General features: G+C 51.3%; 1 protein-coding gene across 1 annotated transcript in view; it reads right to left on the bottom strand.

The window, feature by feature from the left end:
• The window catches only part of USH1C (USH1 protein network component harmonin), a 43,056-nt gene extending 18,908 nt beyond the window's left edge, over positions 1-24,148 (bottom strand). Inside the window, 17 exon segments of the mRNA XM_089915856.1 lie at positions 503-619; positions 1,966-2,118; positions 5,095-5,144; positions 9,407-9,531; positions 9,900-9,965; positions 11,025-11,167; positions 11,473-11,529; positions 11,690-11,749; positions 12,702-12,786; positions 14,502-14,596; positions 14,887-14,944; positions 15,137-15,161; positions 15,278-15,386; positions 19,074-19,212; positions 19,352-19,495; positions 20,884-20,951; positions 24,113-24,148. Coding sequence (XP_089771982.1) covers positions 503-619; positions 1,966-2,118; positions 5,095-5,144; positions 9,407-9,531; positions 9,900-9,965; positions 11,025-11,167; positions 11,473-11,529; positions 11,690-11,749; positions 12,702-12,786; positions 14,502-14,596; positions 14,887-14,944; positions 15,137-15,161; positions 15,278-15,386; positions 19,074-19,212; positions 19,352-19,495; positions 20,884-20,951; positions 24,113-24,148 — 1,530 coding nt within the window.
• Positions 24,149-27,420: the final 3,272 nt, after the last annotated feature.

Raw genomic sequence — 27,420 nt, 5'->3', positions numbered from 1 at the left:
GCCCCACTTCACAATACATCGAGTATAATGCTTATCTATTTATTTCTCTTGCTGCTGAAGACCCACCACCCTCAAACCAGAACCATGGGGGTGTCACTTCTCTGCCACCTGGGTGCCCAGCTGATCCCATACGAGGTGGCCAGTAGGGAGTGCCCAAATGCAGGGGAGCCCCAAGTTATGTGGGTGGTAAGAAGGCGACCATATAATCCATTAGATGACCAATTAGATGACCAATAGTCATCTAAACTGGAACACACTTGACAGTGAAAAGGACATCTGAGTAGTTATGCCAGGACAACAGGCCTAACCGGGATCATCTCAGATGAGCTGGGACTTAGTGGTCACTCTGGAGATAATCCCAGAAATACAGATATGCCCCCCTCCTCAAGAGAGGAAGAGGGAGTGGGCTGGTTGGCGGCCCTGGACAGTGAAGCTTGCCAGTGGCCATCTTGCCTCCCGCTGTCCCCAGGGTGGGTCTATGTGGAAAGAAGGGCTCTGTTACCTCTGAAATCTCAGTATCAGCAGAGGAAATCTGCTCAAGGCGCGTCTGACAGAGCCTTTCCACCCAATATTGAATCTTTTCCGATTCCTCAAGGTCTTCCCGCTCTGTCTCCGATACCTGGGACCCAAGACCGGCGCAAAATGGAGAGGACAGAGGGCACACTTGAGTCACATGTGGGCGGCACACTCAAATCAGTAGAACAGAAGCACTTCTTAAAAAAACCCAGAGAATTGTTGGGTGTGTCAATTACCTAGAAAAAGCCCCAGGCTTGTTCCACCTGGCCCCAGAGGAGGTGGAGATAAGGGGGAGGGGGTGTTAGGGTGTTGGGCTAGCTAACGGCAGGTGTAGACAAAATCCGAGAAGGAGCTCGTGCATTGCGTGGGATTAGCTGGCCCCTAGGATCCCCACCAACCCTGAGGCTCTTATGATTCTCCAAGTATGGTCCTTTTATAGGCTCTCAGCACCTCCCAAGAGTTCAACTGTACTCTTTTTCATCTCTCCTCCAGGCCACCTTGTCCTCAGGAGCACAAGCTCAATTTTATCTTTAATCTTTTAGCTAATTTGCTCCTAATGAGAGATCTAATGCACTTCACATTTTTCAGGACTTCTCTGGATTTGTAATCTAATCAGTTTGGCATTCTGATTCATGGAAGCATTAAAGAGAAGCGAAACCAGTTAATATCTCCAACAGCTAGGGAGTTACCTAGCAAATAGCAATTACTTATGCTGGAAGACTACTTTTGACATGTCTTGAAGGGGACAGCCTTAGATATATTCCTGGGTTGAAGAGGTCTAGAGATTTCAGACACATCTCATGTTGATGGGAGCAGCCTCAAACTCACAGCCTGATTAATTGGGGGATAACCTCAGACCCCCCACCTGCCTAAATGGGTTAGCTTCAGACCCATACCCTCAGACACAAGGCAGATTGGGGAAAACGGGTCTTAGATTCATAACCTGGGTTGGGGAGAGGGTTGTCTGTCAAACTGACACAGATCTAATGACAGGTGGGTAGAAGGCTAACTTCAGATCTACAGCTGAACAGAGGGTTAGCCTCCGACTCAAACCCTGAGCAGGGAGGGCAGCCTCACAGCCACACGGAGGGTGGAGCGGACTAGCCTTGGGCTCATACTCTGGTTGGGGGTGGTGGGAGTAGAGGACAGACTCAAATCTCTAGCCACATGTGTAGAGGCTAACCCGAGACCTACAATCTGGGCAGAGAGGCAAGCCCCTGAGCAAGCGGGCCCGTCTCGATCCCAAACATACACTAAACCAGAGGCTAGTCTCAGATGACTCTGGGTAGGTAGGAAGATGTCACTCTCCAGCCTGGGGAGGAGGCCAGGCTCACTCCATCCTTGGACTGCATTTGGGAAGAGCAACTCCATCTGGTTCCCTGAGAGCGTGGTGGGGACCAACCAAACTGCCCCAGGAAAGCTCACCAGGCCTGGGAGCAGGACACATACCTCCTGGGCCAGCCGGTTGATCTTCAGTTGCTTTTCCTTCTCTAGCATTTCCTCTTTCTCTTTGTAAAGCTTTTGCTCAAATTCCAGTTCCTTCTTATTCTTTCTCAACTCCTGAAGGCTATCATACTTGGCTTTCTTCTTATCCTTTCCTTTCTGAGCAGATGTGGCATTGTTTATAAGACAAGGGTTACAAGGTAGTGTTGACACTGGCACAGCACAGCAAACAGGGCATTCAGTCTTCAGACAACAGCAGGCAACCACCCCACAGTGAGCCCCTCCCCTAGCTCTGCCCCACCACACTGGGCATTGGACTTAAGGTTAAGGACAGGCAGGACGCTGCTACCCATCACAGAGTGAGACACATTTCCCTGTGCCAGCCAGAAGAACTGGCTTACTAGTTCACTAACAAGCTGTGTGACCTTGGTTAAGTTCCTTAACCTCTCTGGGCCTGGTTTATCTCATCTCCAAAATGGGGGAAATACCTACCCCACAGGTTTGCCATTCAGAGCCAATGAAATAACATCTATGAAAGAGCTTCGTGAGCTTCAAAGCGCTGTATTTTAAAAAGCATTGTATTTATTTCTTAGTATCTGGGCATATGCCTTCTCCAACAACTGGATGTTCAGACATCACAGGTGCATCTTGGTAGATTCTAGAGAAAATCTGGGACAGATCCCCTGTCCTGAGCTAGAGGAGAAGGGTGTCAGCCTCCGACCTGGGAGCCCAGAGCCAGGGACATCAGATTTTGTCCTGATGCTTAAACTCCAGACCATTTCATCCTGGAGAGTCCAAATCCACTGTTCCCTCTGAACTAGGCTCCCGAACTGAGGACCAGACAGAAACTACAGGACTGGGAGATGGTGGGCAGGAGAAGGTAGGGAGGATGGCCTAACTGCTCTTCACTGGCCGTCAGGGTTGAAGAGGACTGGGGGAAGGAGATGCAGGGCAAACAGACTTCTTTTTCCTGTTTGAATTAGACCACAACGTCTGCCTTCCTGGTTGCTTCTCCCATGGGCTTGCAGGGAAGCCAGGGAGTAAGGAATGAAGAAAATTAAGATTTATGGACTACCTATGTGCCAAGGGATTAAAAGTTGATTATCTTATAAATACATATTATCCCCCTTCTGATGAAAGAGCCGAGGTTCAGAAAGGTGAAGTCCCTTGCTGGACGTCAAACATCTATTAAGTGGTGGCGCCAGAGTTTGGACGTGAGTTTCCCCACGGTGCTCTGATGAGCTGGGGGCAATGGAGCATGGTAGGAGGGAGCGTCAGACCCCATCACACAGCATGGAGGACAGGGGCCAGCAGAGAGAGTCAACACTCTGGGGAAGGAGGAAGCCTGCACGTTCATTGAGCTCACCCCCAAACCCACAAGGCTTCCTGGGGCCTACTCTCAGAATTCCTAAATCATCCCAGCATCCAAGGCCAGGAAGGAGGAATTGAGTTTCCCAGCAATGGACACACAACTTTGTCCACAGCTGGAGGGGCATGACGGGTCATTATGGACATGTGACCGAGTCATTCTGCCTCCCCTCCTAAAGACTACCCCCACCTCTGTGCACAGGTGCTTTGGAGATGGTTCCCCATCTAGGATATGGGGACTCACCCCCAGAGCAGTCTGTGAGCCACTTGAGAAAATGTTTTTCACTACTTCAGAGTTCTGCTTGATTCCTTCCTACCCTGTTCACTAGACTCTCAGCTCAGTTGATAGATGAATCCCTACTATCATATTATCAATTCAGACAATTCCCCAAGAGGAGCCAGAAACATTCTACCCAATGGCAGCTTGCTAGACTAAGGGCATGGCCTCTCACAGGGAGCATCATAATAGGCATGGCCACTCTACTAGTTTAAAAAAAACCACCAGTGTTAAGATTTTAGAGCTAGGGCTCCTGGGTGGGGCAGGCAGACATGACAGTTTCTGTCCCATCTCCAAGAGAAAAGTACCTGCCTACTGATGCAGAAAGGCAAGCTGCCCCATAGCATCGCCTACTGATCACACACTAGCCTTCTCCATACATGTTACTTAGCTGTGTGTGAATCTGCCTGCCCTGCCAGATGGCGGCCTCCTACAAGTAGGGTTGGTCTCCGTGATTTACTCAAGCCGTCCTGGGGAAAGGATTCAGTCAGAAACATGAATCCTTCAGGCGCTGGAATAGACTTTGTGAGGTCACAGGCCTGGGCGCCTTGAGACCCAGAGGGCTCAAGAAGACACTGAATAGTTATCTTTTCAAATAAGGGGAATTTTGTGCATTGCTGATCACGGCCAAAGAGGGCCACTTGTATTACCTGGGGACTTTGCTCCAGCTGCTGGGAGACAAAGCATCTCACATGACTCTAGAAAAAATGTCAATAGATTTTCAGAGCCAGCATGAGGGACATGATTCTGTTGTCCTTTAGCTGTCAGTTAAATTCATGGCAGATATTCCTTCTGGCCCAGACTGAGAGGAGAGGCAGATGGGGTGGATGTGCTCTTGCTTCTACCTAGATGCAATTTTTCTCTCTTTTGGAAATGAAATGAAAACCAAAATACCAGCTATTTCTGGAATGACTGGACTAGTGAATAGAGGAAAATAAGCTTTCCTATTCACCAAGAGTGATTTTCGAGTGACATGATTTCTGATGGGAGGTGTGTGTGGAGGAGACACTAGTTCTTTTACATTTATCTAGTTATTAGTGCCTGGAAAAGATTTTACCTGTACATCTCCTTTTATTATTTTTTCAAATAAAATCCTCTGTGTGCATGTCTCATAACCTGCACCCAACTTGATTTTTCACTGTCTGACCTTGGCTTCTGGTCTTGGCCTCTGGTTCTACTTGACAGAGAAACAAAGCAGAAGTTTCCTGCCATGGCTCTGCCCTGTCCCGTGCCCAGTGGGGCTGGTGCCGACCCAGCAGTGCCTGATGGTACCTGGGAAGGTCTCAGCCCATGAATACCTCCCCCACGATGCCGCTGTGACAGCGCCCTGCCATCTGACATCAGTCTGACAGAGAGGCACAGACAGGGTTAGCCCCCCCCAGTGAACAGGCGGTCACACCGTTGAGAGATGACAGGAGAAGAAACAATGTTTGGAAAAGGTCAAAACCAACGGCAAACTCAGCAGCAAACAGCACCCAGTCCTGGCCTACCTTCCGGATGGTTGGGAATTTGCCATCGTAGCGATAAAACCATCCAAAGGCTATAAGAACACAGAGAACAAAGCAATGAGATGCAGTTCAGCTCAACCAGAGCATCCATGGGCAGCAGCCAGGAGGAGTTGGGTTCCCAAGGAACTCGCGGCTTTGTGAGATGAAGAGCAGCCTCGGCAAATTCAACAGCAGAACCGCACCCTCTGTCTGACTCTCCACTTACCTGGCCTGACCTGGGTTGTAAAGCAGGCCCAAGACCACCTGAGAAAGGGCCCGATTCCCAGGCCCCGGGCCACTGTCAGCTGCCTCCCCCAGGACACTGGCTTCAGAAGTCAGTGCCAGAAAGTCAAAGAGAAAGCCCCTTGTAGAAGGATGAGCTTTTCCCCATCACAGCCACAGTCTGCAAACACAAAGCCCCATTGAACAAGGCCTCTCCTGACTGGCGTCAGGTTCCTCCATCCAAGAAATAACCCGAAACAAAAGGGAGCCTGGGTCTCTGCCTAGAACGACTGTCAGACAGAACAAAACTGTCTTGTCTCACAGAGCAGGCCACGTCCTCTGCTTTCAACGGCGAAAGAGAAGGCTCTGGCAGGGTCAGCTCGGGGAAGGGCGCTCAAGCAGCAGTGGGCAGGAGATCTGCCCCCAGAAAAGCATATCCCCACCCAGGCCAGATCACCAGCCCCCTGCCTTCCCCAGGCAACAGCATGACGGATGGGCTAATACCTCAAGGCTGAAGCTCCCTGGCCAGAAGTGATGGCTTAATTACCCACCCTTGACCAGCCTGAGCTCTGGAACAGGATCTAGAAAGCCCCCTGCTAGACCCAGCACTATCCTCTTAGTTGCTGGATGTTGGGGAGGTCTAGGGAGTCTTGGGGGAGAGGCCAGAGCAGCAGAGAAAGAACTTAGGCTTGGGTAGTATTAAATATTTGAACCAGCAGTTCCAGCTGACGTTTCAGCCTGGCCGTGAGTCTTGTCCTTAAGGTATTGTGTGCAGTGCTTGGACCAAGCCGGGGCTTGGAGGAGCTTCCCGGACTCCAGGAGTCCCTACCACATATTGGACCCTCAGAGCTGGGTGTCTGCAGGGCTGGCAGGAGGAGGCGGGCAAGGCAAACAGAGCAGCAAGGCCAGGGAGCGAAGCGGGGGCCGCAAACCTGCTCTCCCTGCTTTTCCGTGCCTCCGTCCAGGTCATCTGCTGGGTCAAACTCGGGGTCCACTCCCAGATCATCTACCCGGGAAAAGAGGAGGAAGTTGGTGAACCAAGAAGGACTTGGGAGATCAAGAGGCCAGAGGTGATTGGGGGTGCCTGGGGGCCTGTGACCAGCTTACTCCATGGGAGAGCTGGGAGGTCAGGGGCGAGAACAGGGCTCAGGAATCCAGAGCGAAGGTTTCTTGCTCTGGGATGGTGCGTGCAGTGCTTTCAACCTTGGTAGTTCTCATTTCTCCATCTGTAAAATGGGCTCACAACAGGGGCCTCTGATCTGACAGCAGCATGAGAACCATTTTGCAGAGTGTTTGGTTGAAACAGGAGGTGCAGTACTGATGACAGGAATATCTGAGTATTATACACGTCTGATGTCAAGGGCTTGCAATGGGAAACAGATCCTCCCAGCTTCTTCTCATCACCCTTGGAGCTCTGGGTCCCCAGGGAATGTCAGAACTGTGTGTGTGGGCAGCAGACAGAAGTTTGGGATCCTGAGGAGGTGAGGAGGTCCCAAGGGGTAAAAGGGGCACGTGTGCTTAGAAAGACATGAATTCTGACCTAATGTGGAGAATAGCAAACTGTCCTTTCCAGTGATTTCTAACCTGGACTCTGGCCTCCCTGGGGCCCTGGAGAGTAGTGTTTGAGTCTGCTATGAGCTGCTTATTAATATTTCAAAATATTAATTAGAAGAGCTGGCCTATTAACCTGTGAAAAGGCTATACGTAAGTTCCTTTGCTTTTGGCTCGGTTTATATTCACTCCACAATGGAACACTGATGCTCTCTTGCTAACAAGAGGGACTACTTAAAAAAACAGTGAATATAAATGATTACTTACTAGTGTAGTAGGAAAAAACTCAACTTCCAAACCATGGGGTCTAATGGGATTGGGGGCTAATAGATGGGGTCCTTGATGAGAAGGCTGGAAAGCTCTTATTTAAACTTATCTTTCAAGCCTCCTTCCAGCTCTGGGAACCTTAATTACCCCTCTGCCCCCTTTTGCTTTTGCTAAGGAAAGCTATTCTGGGGCCTCTGTGACTGTACGTCCTGGCTTTGAGGGCTCAGTGTAATGTTGAGGTTCTGCTCAACATTGAGGTCGGTCATGGGTAGGCAGGCAGAGCCCCTGGGAAGCAGGCGGGGAGGGGAACAGTCAGTCCCCCCTGATCATTAGGATGAGTGGCTTCATTTTCCAGGCAAGAGATGCTTCACACTCTTTCCTGTCTGTTCAAAAATGCTGGCTCCACACAGGCACAAGACACCTGAGTCAGGTAGAACCTGTCAGCTGACTGGGCCCCCAGATTGAAGAGTGGTCAGGGAGGGGCTGGCTGCAGTCTGGCCTGTCGGCCCTAAAAGGCAGAGACCATTCCAGCCTCCGAGGAATGGGGAAAAGGTGGGAACTGAGCTGGCTCAGAGGCCTTCCTGCACTTCCTGCCTGATCTCCAAAGTAAAATTAAACTGCCGACGCAGATGCAAATGGATGGTGGTGGCCTGGCTGCCTGAGCTCAGGCCGGCAGAGCCTGGTCCTCAATCACTTGCTTCCTCCCGTTCCCTTAGAAGACATTTATATCTCCAGCAAAGGGAAAGTTTTTGCTCCTTTTATTCAAGAAGCTTGATTTGGTCGAAAAGCACTGAATAAATAGCTAGAGAAAGGGCTTTTATTTTTTACAGTTCCTGAGAGAGTGTGTTTGCTTTGAGGCCAAGACCCAATTTCTAGGAAGGTACTAAATTGACTAGGATTACTTTCATGAGAAGCAATTAAAATCGATTTCTCTCTTTCGGAAGCTCCTATTTCACTCCGAAGAGCAAATGAGCTACCTGTCTAAAGCACAGATTATTCGCCGGGAATCTAGCTCTGGCCACATCCTCAACTCATACCGAATGTCATGGGGGTGGCTGATGAGAAAGTGCTTTGTCCTTCGGAGAGGACCCAAGATGACATTGCCCCGGTTCCAGCAAGAAATGTGCTGGGAGATGCTTGCCCTGCACCAGGGAGGGGTGACGTGGAACCATCCAGATGCCCTGCACCTCTTGTTGACCCAAGTGGCCTGGGTTGGCAAGTTGATGTCCCTCTAGGGCTCGAGTATGATTCAAAGCTGGGACCAAAGCTGTCCGGACCCCATCACAGGATCCCAAATGGCTGCTGCACAGGGGAAGTGGGGGAACCTTGGTTCTTGGGAGGGTCCAAGGTCGGCTGAGCACAGTCAGCTGGAGTAGAATCTGCCTTGTGTCAAGTACAAACCGAAACAGCTGTAAAGTCAGCGAGTAAAGGCCCAACCAGGCATCCTGGACCTGTGATTGCCACGGCCCCCCAAGCTGCCTGGCTCCTGGCTCCCTACCACTACCCCACTGAAGAAGCACTGAGACTGAGCCCCCAACCCTGCCCTGGTGGGTTGCCCCTTGAAGAGACATGACAGCCTGGGAGTTGGGGTGGAGAGCAGGTGCACGGGGGAGCACGTGGTGGGGGCCTGGACTGCGAGTGGACGTGGGAACACAGGACAGAGGAAGAAAGGAGATGGGAAGGGCAGAGGTTGCTGAGGCCCAAGGATGGCTGCAGTTTGGTGCCTGGGAGGGTCACACAGTTCTCTCCCCGGCTCCATCCTCGGAGTGGCGTGACTGCAGTCCACACACAGGGATGCAGGTGGTAGGGGCACTTTGGTAAGCTCCTCCCGCAATTGCTCACCAGCCTTGGACCACCAGAGTCCTTCTCTCACGTGAGCCCCTTGCCCTCTTTCTTGCTGTTTTACCCCAGCCCCAATTCAGAACTGGGCAAGAGGAGGACACAACACCTGACATACTAGGATGATAATCCCATCAGCAGTTGGCTTTTGCCACAGCTCTCCAGCCCCTCTTCAGAAGTCCAAGGGCACATGCCTGAGTCTGTGTCATGGGGGAGAGCCTGGCAGCCGGCCCCCAGGACAAGGAGGGCAGGCAGATCCCAACCATCCCAATGCCCTGGCAGACAGCACCTGGCACTTGGCCACCCCTCCATGAAGAGACAGCCATGGCCTATTCACCTGGGCAGGTGGTGGTGAGTGGCGGGAGACCTCTATCTTTGTCTAGACATCCCCAGGCCCCAGAAGGAAGCCCCCTCTCCCCTGGCACATGATACATACACTTTGGCTTGCGAAGGGGTACTGGGTGCAACTCGGTGGTGATGGTTTTAGACGACAGGAGCTGTTCCTTTGAGCCCCAGTCTTCTTCCCACTGCTTCTTAAAATTCTCTTCCTCCTCCACGATCCTGAAATAAGACGCCTGTGACTGGAGTCAGAACCTTTGCAGGCCTGCCTTCTGCCTATTGGGGAACGCCAACCAGCCTGGGGAGAAGCCACGTGGTTGTAGCTGTGACGAAAACGAGTCCCTGGCACTTGTATTCTAAATCAGGTGTGAATGCCACCCTGACAGTTACAAGACTGTATTCCAGTTACCCTAATATGGTGGGTTTTACTAGGATTATGGAATGACTACAAATAAAGGACAGTCCACCAGGGGGACAAGAGGGCCAGGTAAACTGGGCCTGGAGGTGGCCTCTGGGGCCGCACTCCTGCGAGTACACTCACGTCCATGCACAGACATGTGTGTGCAGACACATGGGGCCAAGGCACTCACTGTTCCATCTCCTTCCGGTATCTCTCATTTTCCTCTGCTGCCTTCTGGGCAATTTCCTTTTTCCTTCTGAAACACAAATGCAAGTTGGCATGTTGGAATCTATGTCAGAGAAGTTAACTCTTCCTTGCAGCTAATCTCTGATTTGAGAAAAGTTTTAAATATTTCTTCCAGGCTCCTTTCCAAGGATGCCTGGACCAAATTTGGATGCTGGGAAAGAGGGTCCAGAAAAGTCTGGATCCTGTGCTCTTGTGTGGTTTCGTCTGGCACTGCTGAGCAGAGATTCTGCACTGCGGGAGACTGGAGGCAGTTCAGTGCAGGCCACATGCCATGCAGCCACCTCTAAACACCAGCATAAAGTGACTGACTGAGTGAGGTCCTCCCAGAGGAGGGCCCTAGACCCCAGGGGCAAAGCCGGGGCTGCTAAGCAAGGCCAGAGTAATGGGCAGAGGTACCACCCAGGGTAGTTCTTCAGGCAAATTCTGTGATGGGAGAGGTGGAAAGATCCCGTCCACTTTCCTTTCCCAAATTCTTATTATGCTCATAGAATGTATCTGGATTGGGATCTTGACAATAGTTTTTGAGTTATGAATTCTCTCAGTCATCATCCCAGCCACTCTGGGGTTGGTGGGGGGTAGTTCTTATCACCATAGATGGGGCAGCCAAACTGCCTGGGTATGAATTCCACAGCTTAGCCATGTCTGACTTTGTACACAAGTGGTGTAACCTCTCTGAGTCTCAGTCTCCTCACCTATAAAATGGGTTAATACCATCTATCTCCCAGGGCTATTATGGGAATTCAGTTGAGGAACGTAAACAAGGCCCTAATACAACGCCAGTCATGTGGTTGGTACTTGACAAATGTTAGTTATTGCTAGTAGCATCCTCATTTTCCATATTCCTGGGTCTTGGAAATCAAGGGCTTTCCTTGGCAAGGAGGGAGGAGCCTCGTGGTCTGGAGGCAGGGGATGCTTCCACTGAGCATCACTGAGCCCATCTGGTCTGAAGACAGGCCTCGAGGGAGAGAATAAAGTCAGCTCAGGATGCAGTGGGCAGGAAGAAAGGCGGGTGGAATGGTACAGTGGTCTGGGAGGGCAGGGCAGGGGCCTCCTGGCTGGCCACACTCACTGCCGCTCCATCTCCTGCTGCTCCCGGAGGATCTTGTTGGATTCCATCGCCAGCCGCTTCTGCATCAGAAGCTCCTGTCGCTGCAGCTCGCGCTGCCGGAACTCTGCCAGCCGCTCCCGGTCTGTCATGAACAGCTCCCGGCCCTCATGGGGAGAAAAGAGGCGCCTTGCTCAGTCCCCTGGGAACCTAGAAGTCCACTGCCAGAGTTTGAGGGCCAAGATTTGGGTTGCCTTCTCATCTCCATGGCCCCCCATGTCAGGCATTGTGGCTCCTGCTCTGTCTGACCCAAGCTTCTGGCTGGGCAGAAATCCTCCCCAGCTGCTATCAGAGCTTCAGGGAAGGAGACCCCTTGGCCTTTCCCACGAGTGTGTGGCAGAGATCATGGGTCTGAGCAGCTGGGCTGCAGGTCAGGGGTCACGGGGCCCCCACCAGCTCGTTCTGGACTTACAGCTCCAGCTACGACGGAGATGGTTAGGCTGCGGCTACTCTTCAGCACGTTCACGGCCTGTGGGGACAGGCACATAGTCAGCTGAGACCTGACAGATCAGAGTAGTTGAGGCCTCTAGGGAGCACAGAAGGTTTCAGACATTGTGGCAAGGGGGACATAGGTGAGAAGAGGACAGCAGAGAGGATCACAGCCAGAAGGTGAAAAACCCACATCTCACCTCCTTGTGGTCCAGGTTGGAGAAGTCGATGCCATTGACTTCGACAATCTGGTCCCCTGGCTGGTGGAGAAATGGAGAGTGATCAGCATGTTTGTATTATCTGTACACTCAGTCTGTTAGAAGAGCTCCCCCTGGAGGCCAGCATCAGACGTTGGGTCTTCAAGTAGCTGTACCTCAACTCTTCCGAAAGAGCAGAGTTCCAATAGGGTCCTCCCAGGGCTCCTCCACCCCATATCTCTTTCATCAGTTGTCAAATATTACACCTTTAGAAGTTCATTACTTTGGCTGAATTTACGACATTTGCTTTAAAAACTCAGTTTGTAGACTTAGGAGCCTTTAAGCTTCTCATATAGTAGATTCTGTGTGGAGTCATAATAATAATTAGTATAATAGCTAACGTTAATCGATCCCTCAGTATGTACCAGACACAGTTCTAAGCATATGTATTAATACATTTAATCTACACAATGACCCCAGAAGGAAGGCTAGTACCCCCATTTTACAGGATAGGAAACTGAAGCAGAGAAAGAGGAAATAACTTGTCCAAAGAAGAGGTTAAGAGTTCTATCTAGCTCTGGAATCAGACCACCTAGGTTTGAATCCCAGCCCTGCCATACTATGTACATGATCTTGGAAAGATCTTTCTCTGGCTCTCAGTTTCCTCATCTGTAAAATGAGGCTAACGATAGTACCTAATTTTCAGAGTTCTCATACATTTTAAAGGGCTTAGAACAATGTCCAATCCAGTTAACGCTCAATGAATGTCAATTCTGATTATTATTACTACATCCCAAGCTCAGGACCAAAGGCTCTCAGAGCTGGAGAAGGGCTGGAGAAAGGCTCAAATGTCACCCCCTCTGTGAAGCCTTCCCTTTGGGGGTTAGTAGGAATCATCAGCCAGTGAGTGTTGAGAGAGGGCTGTGTGGGAAAGCACGTGCTCCATCCCTGTGCGATCACAGTCTGACCCTGCACCCCACAGGGGCCCCACTGGGGCAGGCCCAGGGTCACTCACCTCCAGCCCCACCTCAGCAGACAGGGAGCCAGGCTTCACGTGGCTGATGAAGATGCCAGGTTTCTGGATGGGGCCGCTGGAAATGCTGTGGGAGATTCGGAAGATCAGGTGAGCCTCTGCTCTTCAGTGCTGGCTCATTTTCAATGACCGGCCCCCATGCCTGTGTGTCCAGGTCACGCATGAGCTCAGTACCCAAGCCCTCTGTCATCTACCTGTTCAGCCTCATTTCCCTGTGGCAACTACCAACAGAAAGCTACGTCTAATTCCCCCTACCCAACCTCTCATCCAACCTATTGCATATGCTGTTTCTTCTCTCTTTCTAGCATTTTCCTATGCATTCCTCAACACTCAAATGTTATCTCCTCTACAAGGTTTTAACCAATCTCCTTATTCTATCCCCTGACTAAGCTGGTTGCTCCCTTCCCCGTGCTCCTAAAACACCTACAGCAAGGATGGCACTTGTACTGTTTGTTAATCTCCCCTCCCAGATCTGTGGCAGATATCACCAATCAATCGCAACACTCTTTCCCACCTACGCCTAGATACAGCATTAAAGTTCTTTTCAAAATAGTACTCCAGGGCAGCCACCACTAACTGACTAGAGAGAGCACAGGATGGAAAACTTATTTGCCACGCCTGACCCAGAATGCAGCTCCGTGACAGAGTCCCTCAATACTGGAACTGTTTATGTGGTTGGCTTCTATATTAAGCTATAATTTCTTAGAAAGGAGGGACTTTTTTTTTTTTTTAATCACTTATGCTTGTCAGAAATGTGATGGAATGGAAATAAGAAGAATAACTTAGGGAATTCCCTGGTGGTCCAGTGGTTAGGACTCTGCGCTTTCGCTGCCGAGGGCCCAGATTCAATCTCTGGTCGGGGAACTAGGATCGCACAAGCCTCGTGGTGCGGTCAAAAAAAAAAAAAAAGACAAATAATAATAGCTAATATTTACGAACTGCTTACTACCTGCCAGGCACTAAGCTTGGTACTTCATTCTGTCATCTCACTCTTCCTCACAACAGCCTTGTGATATGGGGACTATTACTGCTGATTTATAGAGAAAGAAACTGAGGGGACTTCCCTGGTGGCACAGTGGTTAGGACTCTGTGCTCCCAATGCAGGGAGCCCGGATTTGATCCCTGGTCAGGGAACTAGATCCCACATGCATGCCGCAACTAAGAATTCGCATGCCACAACTAAGGAGTCCACGTGCCGCAACTAAGGAGCTGGCGAGCTGCAACTAAGGAGCCCACCTGATGCAACCAAAACAAACAAACAAGCAACCAAAACAAACAAACAAATAAATAAATAAAAGAAACTGAGGGTCAGGGTGGTTAAGTAACTTGTCCAAGGTTCTAGAGCTCATAGGTGGCACAGCAGGGCCTAGATCTCTAACTGCAGTACCTGTGTGCTTAACAAGAATGCCCCATGAGACCCAATGCCTGTTTGCAACTCCCTGGCTGCCTCCTAAGGAAGCCACAAGGCAATAAGTGAGAAGGGAACTGTGACAGACATGATCAGCTTGACAGGTTCCTTTTGCATGACTTGAGGGCCCACGAAAGGAACATGGCTCTGCCTTTGGGCCTCAGTTTCCTCCTCTGTAAAATGGGCCTGTTAGAGCTGTCCCTCTGGCCCTACAGGGCTGTTGTGAAGCTCAGAGGGGAAATCAAGCACCAAGAAGTGTCATCGCTAGTGGACAAAAGTCTCCTCAGAAGCAGCAGTGAGGAAGGGGAATGGTGTGAGGGACCTATTGGGGTCTGCTGGCCATGAGTGAGCCCCAGGGCGTACCTGCCACCCACCTGCAGCCAAGGCCCCGGGAGCCCACCAGGCTGATGAAGACCTTCTTCTCCTTGTTTTCCTGACTGCTGGTGGAGCCCAGGCTGGTCTGCCCACCCTGAGGGAGGGAGACGATAAGGTCACCGGGTGTCCGCATTGTGCAAGGGGCTTCTTGTGCTCATAAGGCCTTCGGGGCGAGCGATGCTGTCCCCACATGAGCCCGACTGCCGTTTTGTCCCTGGGAGTGTGTGTCTATACCAGCTGGGCCACCACCCACAGGGGCATTCTGGATGTGCTGGGGGCCTATATGAAGCCCCTGAGGACACATCCCTAGAGAAGGCCTTCCTTCAGGACCAGCTACCCCATCCAGCCCATCCAGCCCCCATCACCGGCGGTCCTGACCCTTACCCCAGATTCCGACACAAACTGATCCACATACTGCCATTTGAGGGGCTCATCGGGAGAGCTGATGGCAGGGGAAAGTAGAAGGCAGGTCATTAGGGAGAGAAGTTTGAGGCAACAGGCCCCAAATCCAAATCTTCCCCATCTGAAGCCTGCACCATCACTGGCCCAGGGGCAGTGCTGGCCAGACCCCAGGCTGATCCAGGACCCTGAGCCCATAGGGAGGAGTCTGCCTGCAGAGGAGGGTCCTGCTCACCTCTTCACAGGGATCAGGCCGATGTCTGTGGGAGAAAGGTATGGGGGTTAGGATGGCTCCTCTGCCCTCCCTTCCTCCCCTAGGAGCTGGGTACCACCAGGTGCCCCACCGTCAGCACCCCCGTGCTCTGGCCTCACTCACGTCTCACTTTGATGGACACAGTCTTCTTGGTGCGGATGAGGTTGATGACCTCCTCATGGGTGCAGGAGGCGATGGAATACCCATTGATCCGGACGATCTCGTCCCCTACCTTAACCACAGGCAGAGAGAAGACGCACCAGGGTGAGGAAGCATCGAGCAGCTGGGCAGGCTCATGGCCAGATACTCCTGGCCTGCTCTCCAGGAGTCCTTCTGCCCATTTTACAGATGGGGGAACCAAGATGGGGGCGAGGGGCACAGAGAGCGGGTAGCAGAGCTGGGAGGAGAAGTCAGGATTCTGTACCCTCACTCTGTCCCTTCCACCCACTGGGGCACCATCAGGTTCTGGAATTCATGCGAAGGGCGACCCTCCAACAAGATTCAAGCAGCTCTTCCCTGGCCTTTGTCCTCTGAGCACCTTGGCCCTGGGGATCAGTCCTGAAGCTCCCCATTTAATAACTACGGGGCTGGAAGGATCCTCAGACATCAGTTGAAACTGAGGCCCAGGAGGTGATGTTTTGTCCACAGTCACAGTCATTAGCTACAGAGCAGGGACTGGATCGTGGACAACCCGACCCTCTCCAGCCTGAGGCCAGGGCAGGTCAGCTGGCGGCCTACCTCACACCACACATGCTGACCCTTTAGAGACTTGTTAGTAAGTGTAGGGTAAGTGCAGCTTGACTCTCAGTGAGGTCTGGGGGCTGGGTGGGCACATAGCCTCTGAGGGGTCCTCCGGGCCAACACCTACCCTTTACAACAACCCCCAGAGTCACCTTCTCCCTATTGTCACCTGAACACTTCCCTTCCACACCTGGACCCAGACCCCCGTCTTCTCAGTGGTCTGGCAAGGGGCTCAAAGAGGTGCCACAGGGGCGGGGGGTGGTGGTCACTAAGGACCCCTCTAGGTTTCTGGGGCCTTCTCATGGAAGGAGAATGGCTGGATGGCCTCCTTGCAGCAGTTCTTCACAACAACTCTGCGTGTCTGTTAATCAGATGAGGAAACTGAGGCTCAGAGAGGTGAGGTGACTTGCTCAAGGTCATCCAGCTAGTGAACAGTGTTGCTGAGATTTGACATCAGGGCTCCCTGACAGACAAGTGTTGTCTCTTGGGTGTCTGGAAGCAGAAAAAAGGGACTCTGGCCAAGCTTGGCTGCAGTTCCCTGTGTCCTGTCCTCTCTGGATCCTTGCCACCGGACAGAGCCCTCAAGTCCCATAGGAAAGGCAGGGATAACTCTGTCCATTTTACAGCTGGGACAACCAAGGCACACAGATTATTCTCTAGCCTTGGACTATACAGCAAGTTGTGCAGGGCAGAGGATGTAGGTTCAGACAGGATACACTTGGACAAAAATCTAAAATAACTCCAGTAGGGGCACAAGTGCAGAGATGGAGGAGTCCCAGGGCTGGGTCCAAGCCCCCCACTTGGGGCCCAGTCTCACAGGTCAAATCAACGGGACCTTCAGTTGAGCCAGGCTGTATCTGAACGTGCCCCTCCCCCACCCTCAGACATGCGATCTCCCCAGAAACATGAACCCCACCCACACAGGTGAATGGATGCAGATGTTTTCCCCAAGCTGCTCTGAGTGAAGCTCCCTGTGTTGTTCCAAAAGGGAACCTGCCCGGGACCCCAGTGGAATGATTCCCACACAACCCCCAGCTCAGCTTGCAGGATTGGCTTTCCTCTCCCTCTCGCTCCCGCGTGGAGCCCTGCAAAAGGCCCTTTGTGCAAGGGCAACAGTGAAATGACGATCTGAGGGACAGCGGCACAAAGGAGAGATGAGCCCGTTAACCCGAGAAAGGGTTGATAATTCATAAGCCTGAGAAACAGGCAGGAAGGTAAAAGTCTAAGTTTCATTAAAATGCCCTGATGCCCCCAATCATGGAGGAATCGTTGAGAAATGCTTGTCCTAGGAGGAGACCTCACCCTGGAAAAAAAAGAGGGCTCAGCTGACGCCAAGAGAAGAGCTCATTATGTTTTTTTCTCTGGCTGTGTTTCTGGGCTGGAAAATGTGTGGCACAGGAGAGGAATAATGAAGGGGCTGAAATTTCAGACGCTACCAGTGAGCCGTGAGACAGGGATTTAGAACAAAGCGATGTCTGTCAGCTCCCAGTTTCCACCTCCCACTCCACGGTGTCTTGTACCATTAGCCATCAGGGCCCCTGAAGCCCCTGGCTTGGCAGCCCAGATTGGGATGCTGGTAACAAACATGCTGGAAGCTCTGGGCGGGGGTGGGAGGGCCTCTTCTGTCTGGACATATAAAAACACAGCTCTGGGCTCTGGCAGGAGCGAGACCTGGAGGTCTGCCCATCTCTGCCCAGACACTGAGGCGTGGCGACCCCAAGGGAGGGGCCCCTGGGGTGCTGAAGAGAGATCCCTGGACTTGGCAGTCAGGAGACCCAGGTTTAAATCCTGGCTTTGCCACTTACTGGCTGTGTGACTCTAGTCAAGTCCCTGATCTTCTATCAACTCTGTAAAATGGGGATGAGAAAGCCCAGGCATACAATGAGAACTGGCTGTCAACATGTTACCTGGCACATTATAGGTGTTTATTAAATCTCCCTCTCTGCTTGCTTAACAAACACACAGCATAAACTGGTATATATAGAATGGATAAACAACAAGGTCCTATTGTACAGCACAGGGAACTATATTCAATATCCAGTGATAAACCATACTGGAAAAGAATATGAAAAAGAATGTATATATGTTTATAACTGAGTCACTTTGCTGTACAGCAGTAATTAACACATTGTAAATCAACTATACTTCAATAAAAAGAATTTAGAAAAAAATAGTACATTCATATGATTCAAAAGCCAAATAATATTAAAAGACGTAGCCTTAAAAGACTCCATCTCACCTTATCCCCCATCCACTCCAGTTCCCCCTCCAACAAGTAACTGCTTTTCATTGTGTGCGTGTGTGTGTGTGTGTTTCCTTAAGCAAACACAAACAAATCATATATATTCTGGGAGCATAAAATGCATGTTGTTTTCTGCAAACTAACACACAGCATTTATGAGCCAGATACTGATACAAGTACTTTGTAATATGAATTCATTTATTCCGGCCTAACAACCTGATGAGGTAAGTAGTAGTATCATCATCCCATTTTACAGATGAGGAAACTGAGGCAGGGGGTTAAGTAATTTCACCAAAGTCACACAGCTAATGAATAGCAAAGCCAGGACATTCCAGCTCCAGAGTCTATGCTCTGAAGCACTGCACGATGCCAGTATTTCCTTTTCCCTTCCAGGGAGAAGGCTATGTGTCCAGAACTTCAGGTGTCAGGACATAATTATGCTCTTCCTTCAGACATAAGGGAGGTGGGGTGCAGTGCAGCAGGGGCAGCGACAGCTGGGAGCCAGGTTCTCAGCTCCCCTCAAGAAAACAGGCAACACACTACTATATACAAAATAGATAAGGACATACTGTACAGCACAGGGAACTCTACCCAATACTCTATAATGGCCTATATGGGAAAAGAATCCAAAAAGGAGTGGATGTATGTATATGTGTAACTGATTCACTTTGCTGTACACCTGAAACTAAGACAACAGTGTAAATCAACTATACTCCAATTAAAATTGAAAGAAGAAAAAAGAAAACAGGCAAGTGCCTGCAGCCACACTTCTATAGGCCCGAGGACAATCTGTCAGGATACGTCACCCTTTTCCTCTCCCAAAGGCTCAGAAGGGCGAGGTGACCATGTTACACCACACAGCCTAGTGAGTGAATGAGGGGGAGGCAGGAAGCCTGAGGGCTTGGTCCCCACATTCCCCGAGCTCTGCTCACTCACCTGGAGCCCGACGCTGTCTGCCTGGCCACCTTTGATGAGGTGGGAGATGAAGAGCCCACAGCCAAACTCGAGGCCACCACGCACGCTAAGGCCAAGGCCTTCGGGGTGCAGCCGGTCCAGACGCACCTCCTTCAGCTTCCTGCCAAGGGAGGAGGGGCCGGTGACGGCCCATCTCTGGCCTGATGGCCAGTGCTGCCCCATCCACTTGTGAGCAATCCTGTCCATCCCAGGGTGACCTCTCCCCCCACCCCACCTCCAGCCTGTGGCTCTCTCCGCACCTGGAGCGCCGGGGGGTTAGTTGGTCGTACTCCACCTGGTGCTTCAGTGGGATCAGAGGCCTGATGGCGTCAAACAGGGGCAGGCGGCTGGGCTCGTTGATGACCAGCTTCAGGTCTCCCACAAGCACGACCACGTCCATGGTTCTGCAGAGACACAGGGACCCTGAAGCCTCCCCCTTAGCCATGACCTCTGAGACCCCAGGATTCCCAGAGGAAGCAGTCCTGGGCTGGGTCCCCACCCACTGGGCCCAGGCCTTGGAATTGAGGAGGACTCTCCTGAAATGCCCAGAGCCCCTAACGATGGGTCGGGTGCCTCAGAAGAGTCCATTCTCCCATGTAAGTATCTCAAGGAAACCATCGAAGTAGGGGTTGTTAACTCATCCTGCGGATGAAATCAAGCCAGGATTCAAAGTCAGCTCTGCCTACTTCTGAAGCCCAGCATCCTTCCAGACAGGAAACCTCTGTGAGATCGCAGTGAGCCCTCTCATCCCCTTGTTTCCTGCTCTGAGCTGCAGCCTTATACTATCTCTCACAAGCCTCCACCTCTGACCGTTCAGACCCTCAATGTCTGGGGCCAGCACCTCTCCAGCTGCCAGCTGACTGGCTCACTCTCAGCCCATCTCTTTTTAAAATGTAAATTGCTCCTCTTCTCAAAACCCTTCGATGGCTCCCCACTGCCCAGAGGACACAGTCCATCCTTCTTGGTAGGCTCAGGGCCTCCATGACCTGTTTCTGTGGAACTGCCCAGGCTGGTGGCTGTTATGGTCTCTGTCACAACCTGTGCTTTCACATCTCTAAACCGTTGCTAATGTTGATCTCTCATCCTGGAATGTCCTTCCCTGATATTTCCACCCAGCAAAATCCTTCTTACCCTTCAAAAACCTGGCTCAAGCCTTCTTGATCCTCCCTCCACAGTTAGAACTGAGAACTCCTTTCTTTACATTCCTGCTTTTACCTCTACTCAGCAGTTATTTCACTGGAACTTGTATTACAGTTCCTTGTGTTGCTAGTGTCTGTCCATCTCCCCCAACTAAGCCACAAGTTAGTTGAGGAAAGGAAGTAGATATTCATTTCCACATTCTGCATGGTGCCCGGCCAGTGACAGGAGCTTATAAATGTTGCTGAATGAATCAAAAAGCAGGTGAGCGATAACAGACATCTGATGCTGGCACTGGGACCAGCTGGCATTTCCTGTCCTATCCTAGCAATCACACTCTGTTGAACCTATCTGGCTACCTGACAGCCTCCCCCATCAGACTGTAAGCAACTAGATGGCAGCAACCAGTCTGTCTTGCTTATACGTGTACCCCTATCCGCTAGCATAGAGCCATACACAATGTATTTGTGTAAATATTTGCTGAGACAAGTGAGTAGCGTGTCTATTTGATTCCTAGGAACACCGAGCATCAGCCTCCCTGAGCCCCCCAGGATAAGAGGGGGAGGTCCTCCTGTCTCAGAACAATCCATCCCAGGTTTCCCTGAAGACAGAGGTACCTGGGGTGGCCCACAGGAGCTGGACCCAGTACACTTACTGGTGGTACATCCGCAACACATCGTAGAGATAGTCCTTTTCTGCATCATTTTCAATCAGAAAATCCACCTGGAAAACCCAAAGGCAGAATTACAACTCCAGGCCCAGCACCCCAATAGCAGATCCCAGGGAAAGGGAGGTCCCTGCTGGGGGACCTCCTCCACATCTCCTCAGGGTTGTGAGAAGAGGAAGGAAGCCAGAGCCAGGGTGGCCCCCTGACTCCAAAACATCAGACTGTGCAGACCATCCCGATGTGGCCCCAGGAGTACCTCTAAGCATCCGATGTGGTCAGGCTGAGCCTCGTCCCCAGGTGGAGTGATGCGTGTGCACACAGGGATGCACACGAATACCATACATGTGAACCCCCATGTGACAGCAATGCACCCCCATGGCAGCCATGCTGCCGATCACCTCCATGGTTATGTCACCTGTGTCCAGTGTGGCAACACCAATGTCAGCTCCCCGCTCTGGAAGAAGCCCACTGTCTTACCTGATGGTGGCTGTAGTGCCAGATAACTGCTTTCAGAAAGGATTTAGGCCACTCGCTCATAGAGCACATCCCACCGGCCGGGAGCGCCCTACCACTGGATTCTTCCTTGTCCAGTCCCGGCCTAAGCTGGGTCGGCCCTGACTTCTGGTCAGTCCTTCCCCTTCCCATGCCCCTGTATGCCTCCCCCGCCACCCCAAGGGGAGAATCGGGTTACATTATTTCAACTTCACTGACGTCAATGGCTGGGAGTCCAAGGTCAGGGTCAAGAGCTGTTTCATTAGCACCTCAGTCCCAGGGGAGCTGGTGGGCCAGGAGCCCCAGATTCCACTCCCTGGGACAGCTCAGTGTGAATCTCTGTGCACTATATCCTTAGCTCTCTCTTCAGCCCAGGACTGAGTAAGAGGGCAGGGTGGAGGCTCGAGGGGTCCTTGGGTCCCTCCCTCCTCCAGCCTCCAGGCCCAACAGCATGGTCCAGGGCCTCAGCCCACAGAGGGAGAAGCTGCTGCTGGAAGCTGGAAGCTCCCACCTGATTGGTCCTCAGAGGAGGGCCAGGGCACCTTTGCCTTTTTCTATGGGCATCTTAAGGACTCTGGAAGGTTGGGGGAAATCTGTCTGTCCCAACACAGAGAGGACGTACTGGGCCCAGCCCTTGGGATTTCTGGGCTGAACAGGAGGGGTACAGAATACAGATTTCTTGTCTCCACCTAGCTGTACCCCCGTCCCTCTAGAATTAGGCTGAGCATTTCATTAAAGATGAGAATAACCTAGGAGGCTTGCCCTGCACTCACTGACTCACAGTTGGGCTTCAGCAGCTACAGAAGTTTATATCCCACCTGCTCCAAGAAGGGTACTGCTGCTTTCTCCTACTTCACTGCCCCTCTCCTCCAGGCCAGGGGCTCCCAGCTAGCCAGAAGATGGGGGACAGAAGCATCAGCTACAGTGGGTGGTACTGAACCTTAGGTGGTAGCCCGGGCTTTTACACACACCACAGAAGTGGGTACCTCCAAATGCTCATCTCTATGAGGGCCTGGCCTGGACTCTCTCTCCCTGCTCTGCCTGGGTCTGCAAGAGAGGGGTGGGGAACAGCGTCAAGATAGGCCTGGGCTGCCCACATGCGGCTGTGGAAGAGGAGTCTGAGCAGAGAAAAATTCTGAATTTCCCTAGGATCAGGGGCCAGAAATATTTAAATAAATTGGATCATATCACTTGAGTACTTAATAGCTTCTCATTGTACTCAAAACAAAATTCAGATCCAAATTCTTTACCTTAACTTATCAAAGCCCAACTTCAGCTCCTGACTGGTTGCATGGGCCTCCTTTCAGTGCTTCCCACGGGCCACACTCGCTGTAGCCTCAGGGCCATCGCATGTGCTGCTTTCTCTGCCTGGACTGCTTCCCCTCTTCCCTGCATGGCTGGCCTCCTCCCCAGGGAGGTCTCCCTGCTCACCTACCTAAACGGAACGCACTCCCACACCCCAGAGATGCTTCAATTCCTTCACTGTAACAGTCACAATTTGTAATTAAAGGCTTGCTTTTTTGTGAATTGGTCTGTTTCCTTCGTCAGACAGAAAACCCCATGAGGGAAAGATGAGGTCTGTTTGTTCCAAATCTCTTGTGACTAACGCATAGTAAGTGGTCAATAAATAAGCATCAAATGGATTTGTCCATCCCCCTGCCTCCTGGTACATCCACAATCAGATGGGAGAAGGGGAATCATTGGAACAGAAGGGGAAGGGAAATAATATTTGCATCATGGGATGGCACCAGGAGCTTTTCTGGGCTTTATTCCATTTGTCTATCTCACCAGCCCTGCACGGCCGATGTTCTCACACCATTTCGCAGATGAGGAAACTGAAGACCAGAGAGGTTAAGCCATCTCACTCAAGGCCCCACAGCTAATAAGAGACAGAGCTAAGATTTGAACCTTGGTCTATCTGATTCCAAAGCCTATGCTCTTCCTGCTGGCACCACTGCGTGGGTGAGTCAGGCCTTCCAGAGGAAAAAATTCCAGGGCCTGTTTAGGCCAAAATTTCAAATGCTTTGCTCTCAAGAGGATCTCCCTTATCTCTAATCCCCACCACTCTCCTCTGTACTATTAAAAAAACCCTTTGGGTTTGGTTCATAACAAGAAAGAAAACACAGCATCTTTTGGAGGACTCTTGGAACCGCAGATGCTCTGTTCTCTAAGGAGCATAAAAATCCTATCTGCCCTGATTGCAGTGAGGAGAGCCCAACCAAAGGGCTTCTAGCTCAATTCCTGCCATGGGTGGTGACATAAGACAAAGTAGAGGAGAGGGAAATCTCTTATTCACTGAGGCCCTAAGACTGAAGCTGTCTCCCACCCCTCCTTGCAGAAATGCCTCCTGCTGCATCATTAAATGTAAGAAGTGAGGCACTGTTCCTGGTAGACAGCATTCAGGCACTGGGTGGAGAGTGGGAATGGAAGACAAAGGCGATTTCCAATGTTAGAGTCTAGGGTTCTGCTTTTCTGCCCTCCTGGGCCAAGCACAGAATGCCTGGAGATGCTCTTTGTGGAAAGAGCCTATTCTCGGGGGTCCCAGGTTCCTGGTCCTTGTGGGCAGCCCTCCAATGCTGACCACTGCATCCAGAGGCCCCACTGAGAAACCACATCCTACCAGTCTCCCTCTGAGGCAGCCCGCAAAGTTCAGCTCTTTAGCCTCATGTCCATCCACTCTCACCGCTTAGGTCACTCCAATCCTGGCCTTCAGTTCTGCCCTTACCTGCTCCTCCAGGGTCATCTCCTTGGGGATCTCCATCATTCCCCAAGTGGGACTCAGGCTGCAGCTGAACAGACCTTTCCCCCAACATATTGGAACCTTCCCATCCTCACTCAGAATGTTTCATCGACCCCCAGAAATTCAACTCGCCCATTTAAAAAATTATCCACATACCATTATATCTGGGAAAACATACCCGGTTTATGTAGAATGCTCTTTAAGTACAAATGTAAGTGATAAATCAAAATGGTGGTACTCTGGTGACCCTGACCATTCTCCACCGGGGAATGTCTCCAGAGAGACTCAGGGATAATAGCACTGCTTTGTTCTCTGACCACACCCGAGTGAAAACACACAGTCACACCTCAGCCTCTGGGCTTTAAAAGGAACCGAGAAAGACAACTGAGAAGCATGGAACTTTCTCTAGAAGCCCAAACATGCAGTAGCCTCACCACTGTAATTCAAATTTCACTTTTTAAATATTTTAAAAATGTATATGGTATCCCCTCCTCCTGGAATCTGGGTTCAAGCAAACTCCCCGGGGGGGGGGCTGCCCAGCACCAGTCCAAGGATCAGCTTCAGTGAACCCTGCCCTCGGGCCCTTTGTACCATTCTCCTGAAACCTTGAGCTCAGGTACCTGTAACCCACAAAGTAGGTCTTCAACAGCACCGTGCCATGCACACGGGTGCACAGTGCTCAGTGTGTCTGCTGAATGACCAATGAACTCCTTGAGCCTTAGACTAGAGCCTTCCTTCCTTCCTCTCCGCCCACTCCAGTCACCTTCCCATGCCTCCTTAGTACACAGCCTCCTGGATCTGGCTCCTCTCAGCTCAGTTCCCACTGCTCACAAAGAGTAGGTCCCAGACCCAAGCAAGAGGGATTGCCCTCCCTCCTCCCACCTGACCCCTGCCTTCATTTAAGGGGAGTCCAAGCCCCCTCTTCTAGAGTCTTTTCTGACCGTGCCCAGCCCAGAGCCTCCTTACGGGCCTCCCAGCCCGAGGCCCTTCTTGCCCGGCTCCCTCATTCAGTACAGACTCTGCTTACAGACTGGCCATCATGTCTGAAGAACTTTACTTGCATTATCTTTAACCTCCCAACAACCCTCTAAGTGGGTGGATATTATTATCCCCATTAGACAGATGAGGAAATCGAGGCTCAGAGAAGTGGGAGAGATGAGATGCCTGCTGGCTCCAAAACCCCTGCTTGTTTTCTAACTCCCACATGATATCCACTTACCAGACAGAACTTTCTTGTTTGCATTTGTCCAATACACATTTACTGAGCACCTACTGTGTGCAAGACCATGTCTTCTTTCTATAGCTAGATTTAGAAAGCTTTTCCTTTTCTTGGATCCCCCTTGATGATGGGCACAGAAGCCCTAAAGAGGCCACCATCTACAAAAAACTGTGTGGGGGTCTCTTTATCACATCAATCCCCCATTCCCACCCACCTGTGTCTGGTCCCCTCCATCCAGCATGGGCATTCTCTGACAGATGCTCAGCTGGCTCAGTGTTATTGGCCTGCATGGTGTCGGGGGGAGGTGCATCTCCCCCCTCATAAGGTTCAGGCCTCGTGTCTGGGGCAGTGGAGGCAAATTCTGGCTTTGGCCTTGAGCCCTCTCCAGCCTCATCTCCCTGCCTTCCGGCATATGGACTGGCCTTTCAGAACAGCCGCACAGCGGAAGCACACAACCTTCAGCTTATGCAAATTCAACTCCATGCATGCACCCAGCCAAAGATGGAGAAAGAGAGCAAGAAGCAAGTTAAATAATGCATGTTGTTCCGCTGGGTGACATTTGCCCTCCTGGGGCTGTGGTGGGGATTAAATGAATGAGTGTATATAAAGTACTTAGGACAGTGCCCAGGACTCCAAAATTTCAAGGGCTCTAAAATGTGCGCTGGATCTCTTCCTTTTTGCCTCCAGACCCACAACCCCGCCTCCTCCACCCAGTTTTATGTCCCAGGAAGCTTTGCATGGGCCCCCTGCCCTCTGCTTCCTGCTGTGTTCAGCCAGGGGGTGGTGAGAGGGCCTGGGGAGAAAGGGAGTGGGGTTCTGATTCCCCGGCTCCCTCCATGCTGGACCACCACGAGGCAGGTGCCCCCAGCTGAGGCTGCAGCGTCTGACTGGGCCTCTCTCTTGCAGCCATGCTCTCCCTTGCTCTGGAACCCCCTTCCGTTGCCCCTTCAGGAGCCCCTGGCCTCCAGCTGCTGCTCCTCTCAGGCTGTGTTACCACGCCTTGTCAGCTCAGCCATCCCTGCCCTTCCCCTTATGCAGTCCCTTCATAAAACTCTTCAGTTTCCCATTTGGAGGAGCCACCACACCTGCGACCATGGCTGGTGTGAAACCTTAGCTATTAGTACTGGTGGTACCAGCAGTTCTTCTCTGGAGCTCTTCCTCCACCTGCAAGTCTCCTCAAATACCAGCTCTCCTTGGTCAAGCCTTTCCTCAGGCTCCGCCACAAAGCCTGTCCTGTCATTCTCTGTGCACAGGATGGCACTTTGTCCCCACCTCTGCCACGGGACTCACCAAGCTGTGGTGGACTTCCTTTCTTCACCTGACTGTCTCTCACTAATCTGTATCTGGTCCCGACACAGGCCTAGGGGAAGGTGGGGAGTGAGGCCACAAGTCCCTTCCCCGTCTGAGTTTGCACATCTCTGTGCTTCAGTTTCCTCATCTGTAAAATGGGGATAAAAGTATCTTATAGGACTTCATCATTCTGTGAGAGATTAAAAATTGTTTTTTTAATTATTCATTGAGTTAATAGTTGTTAAATACTTAGAACAGTGCCTGGAAAGTAGCAAGTTCTAAGTGTTTGTTAATTAAACTAAGTAAGAATAAATGAACACAAATTCCACGTTCTCAGCAGCTGGCAGAGAGTGGACCCTCCATAAATGTTGCTGGGGTGAATGGATCTTGCTCTACTTCTGCCCAGGCCTTCACATTGTGCATCCCAGATAGTACTGGATTTATCTGACCCATGTTTTATTGTCCTTCGTCTTTTCAAGAGACTCGTGTCATGCTACCTAGTTGGTAACATCTGACCCAGGGCTGGGCACAGCCAATCACTCCCTCCTTCTGCTGGTTCTCCTGCCTTCCTTGCTGTTTCTTCTCCTCTTCCTCTCCTCTACAGATTGGGGTGCTCCGGGCTCTGTTCTGGGTCTTCTTTCCATCTACACTGTGTCCCTAAGTGACCTCATCAGTCTCTGGGGTTTAAGTACCATCTATTCTCCGAGGATTCACTGAGGCTTATCCTAGCACAGACCTCTCCCCTGATTTTCACACTCCTACAGCTACTGGCCTTCTTTTTTTA

Source organism: Delphinapterus leucas, chromosome 7 (assembly GCF_059928025.1).
Source record: "Delphinapterus leucas isolate spDelLeu-1000000601 "Yukka" chromosome 7, BTC_Dleu_Yukka2, whole genome shotgun sequence".
NCBI lineage: Eukaryota > Metazoa > Chordata > Mammalia > Artiodactyla > Monodontidae > Delphinapterus > Delphinapterus leucas.
This window is presented reverse-complemented; position numbering and strand designations above follow the sequence as displayed.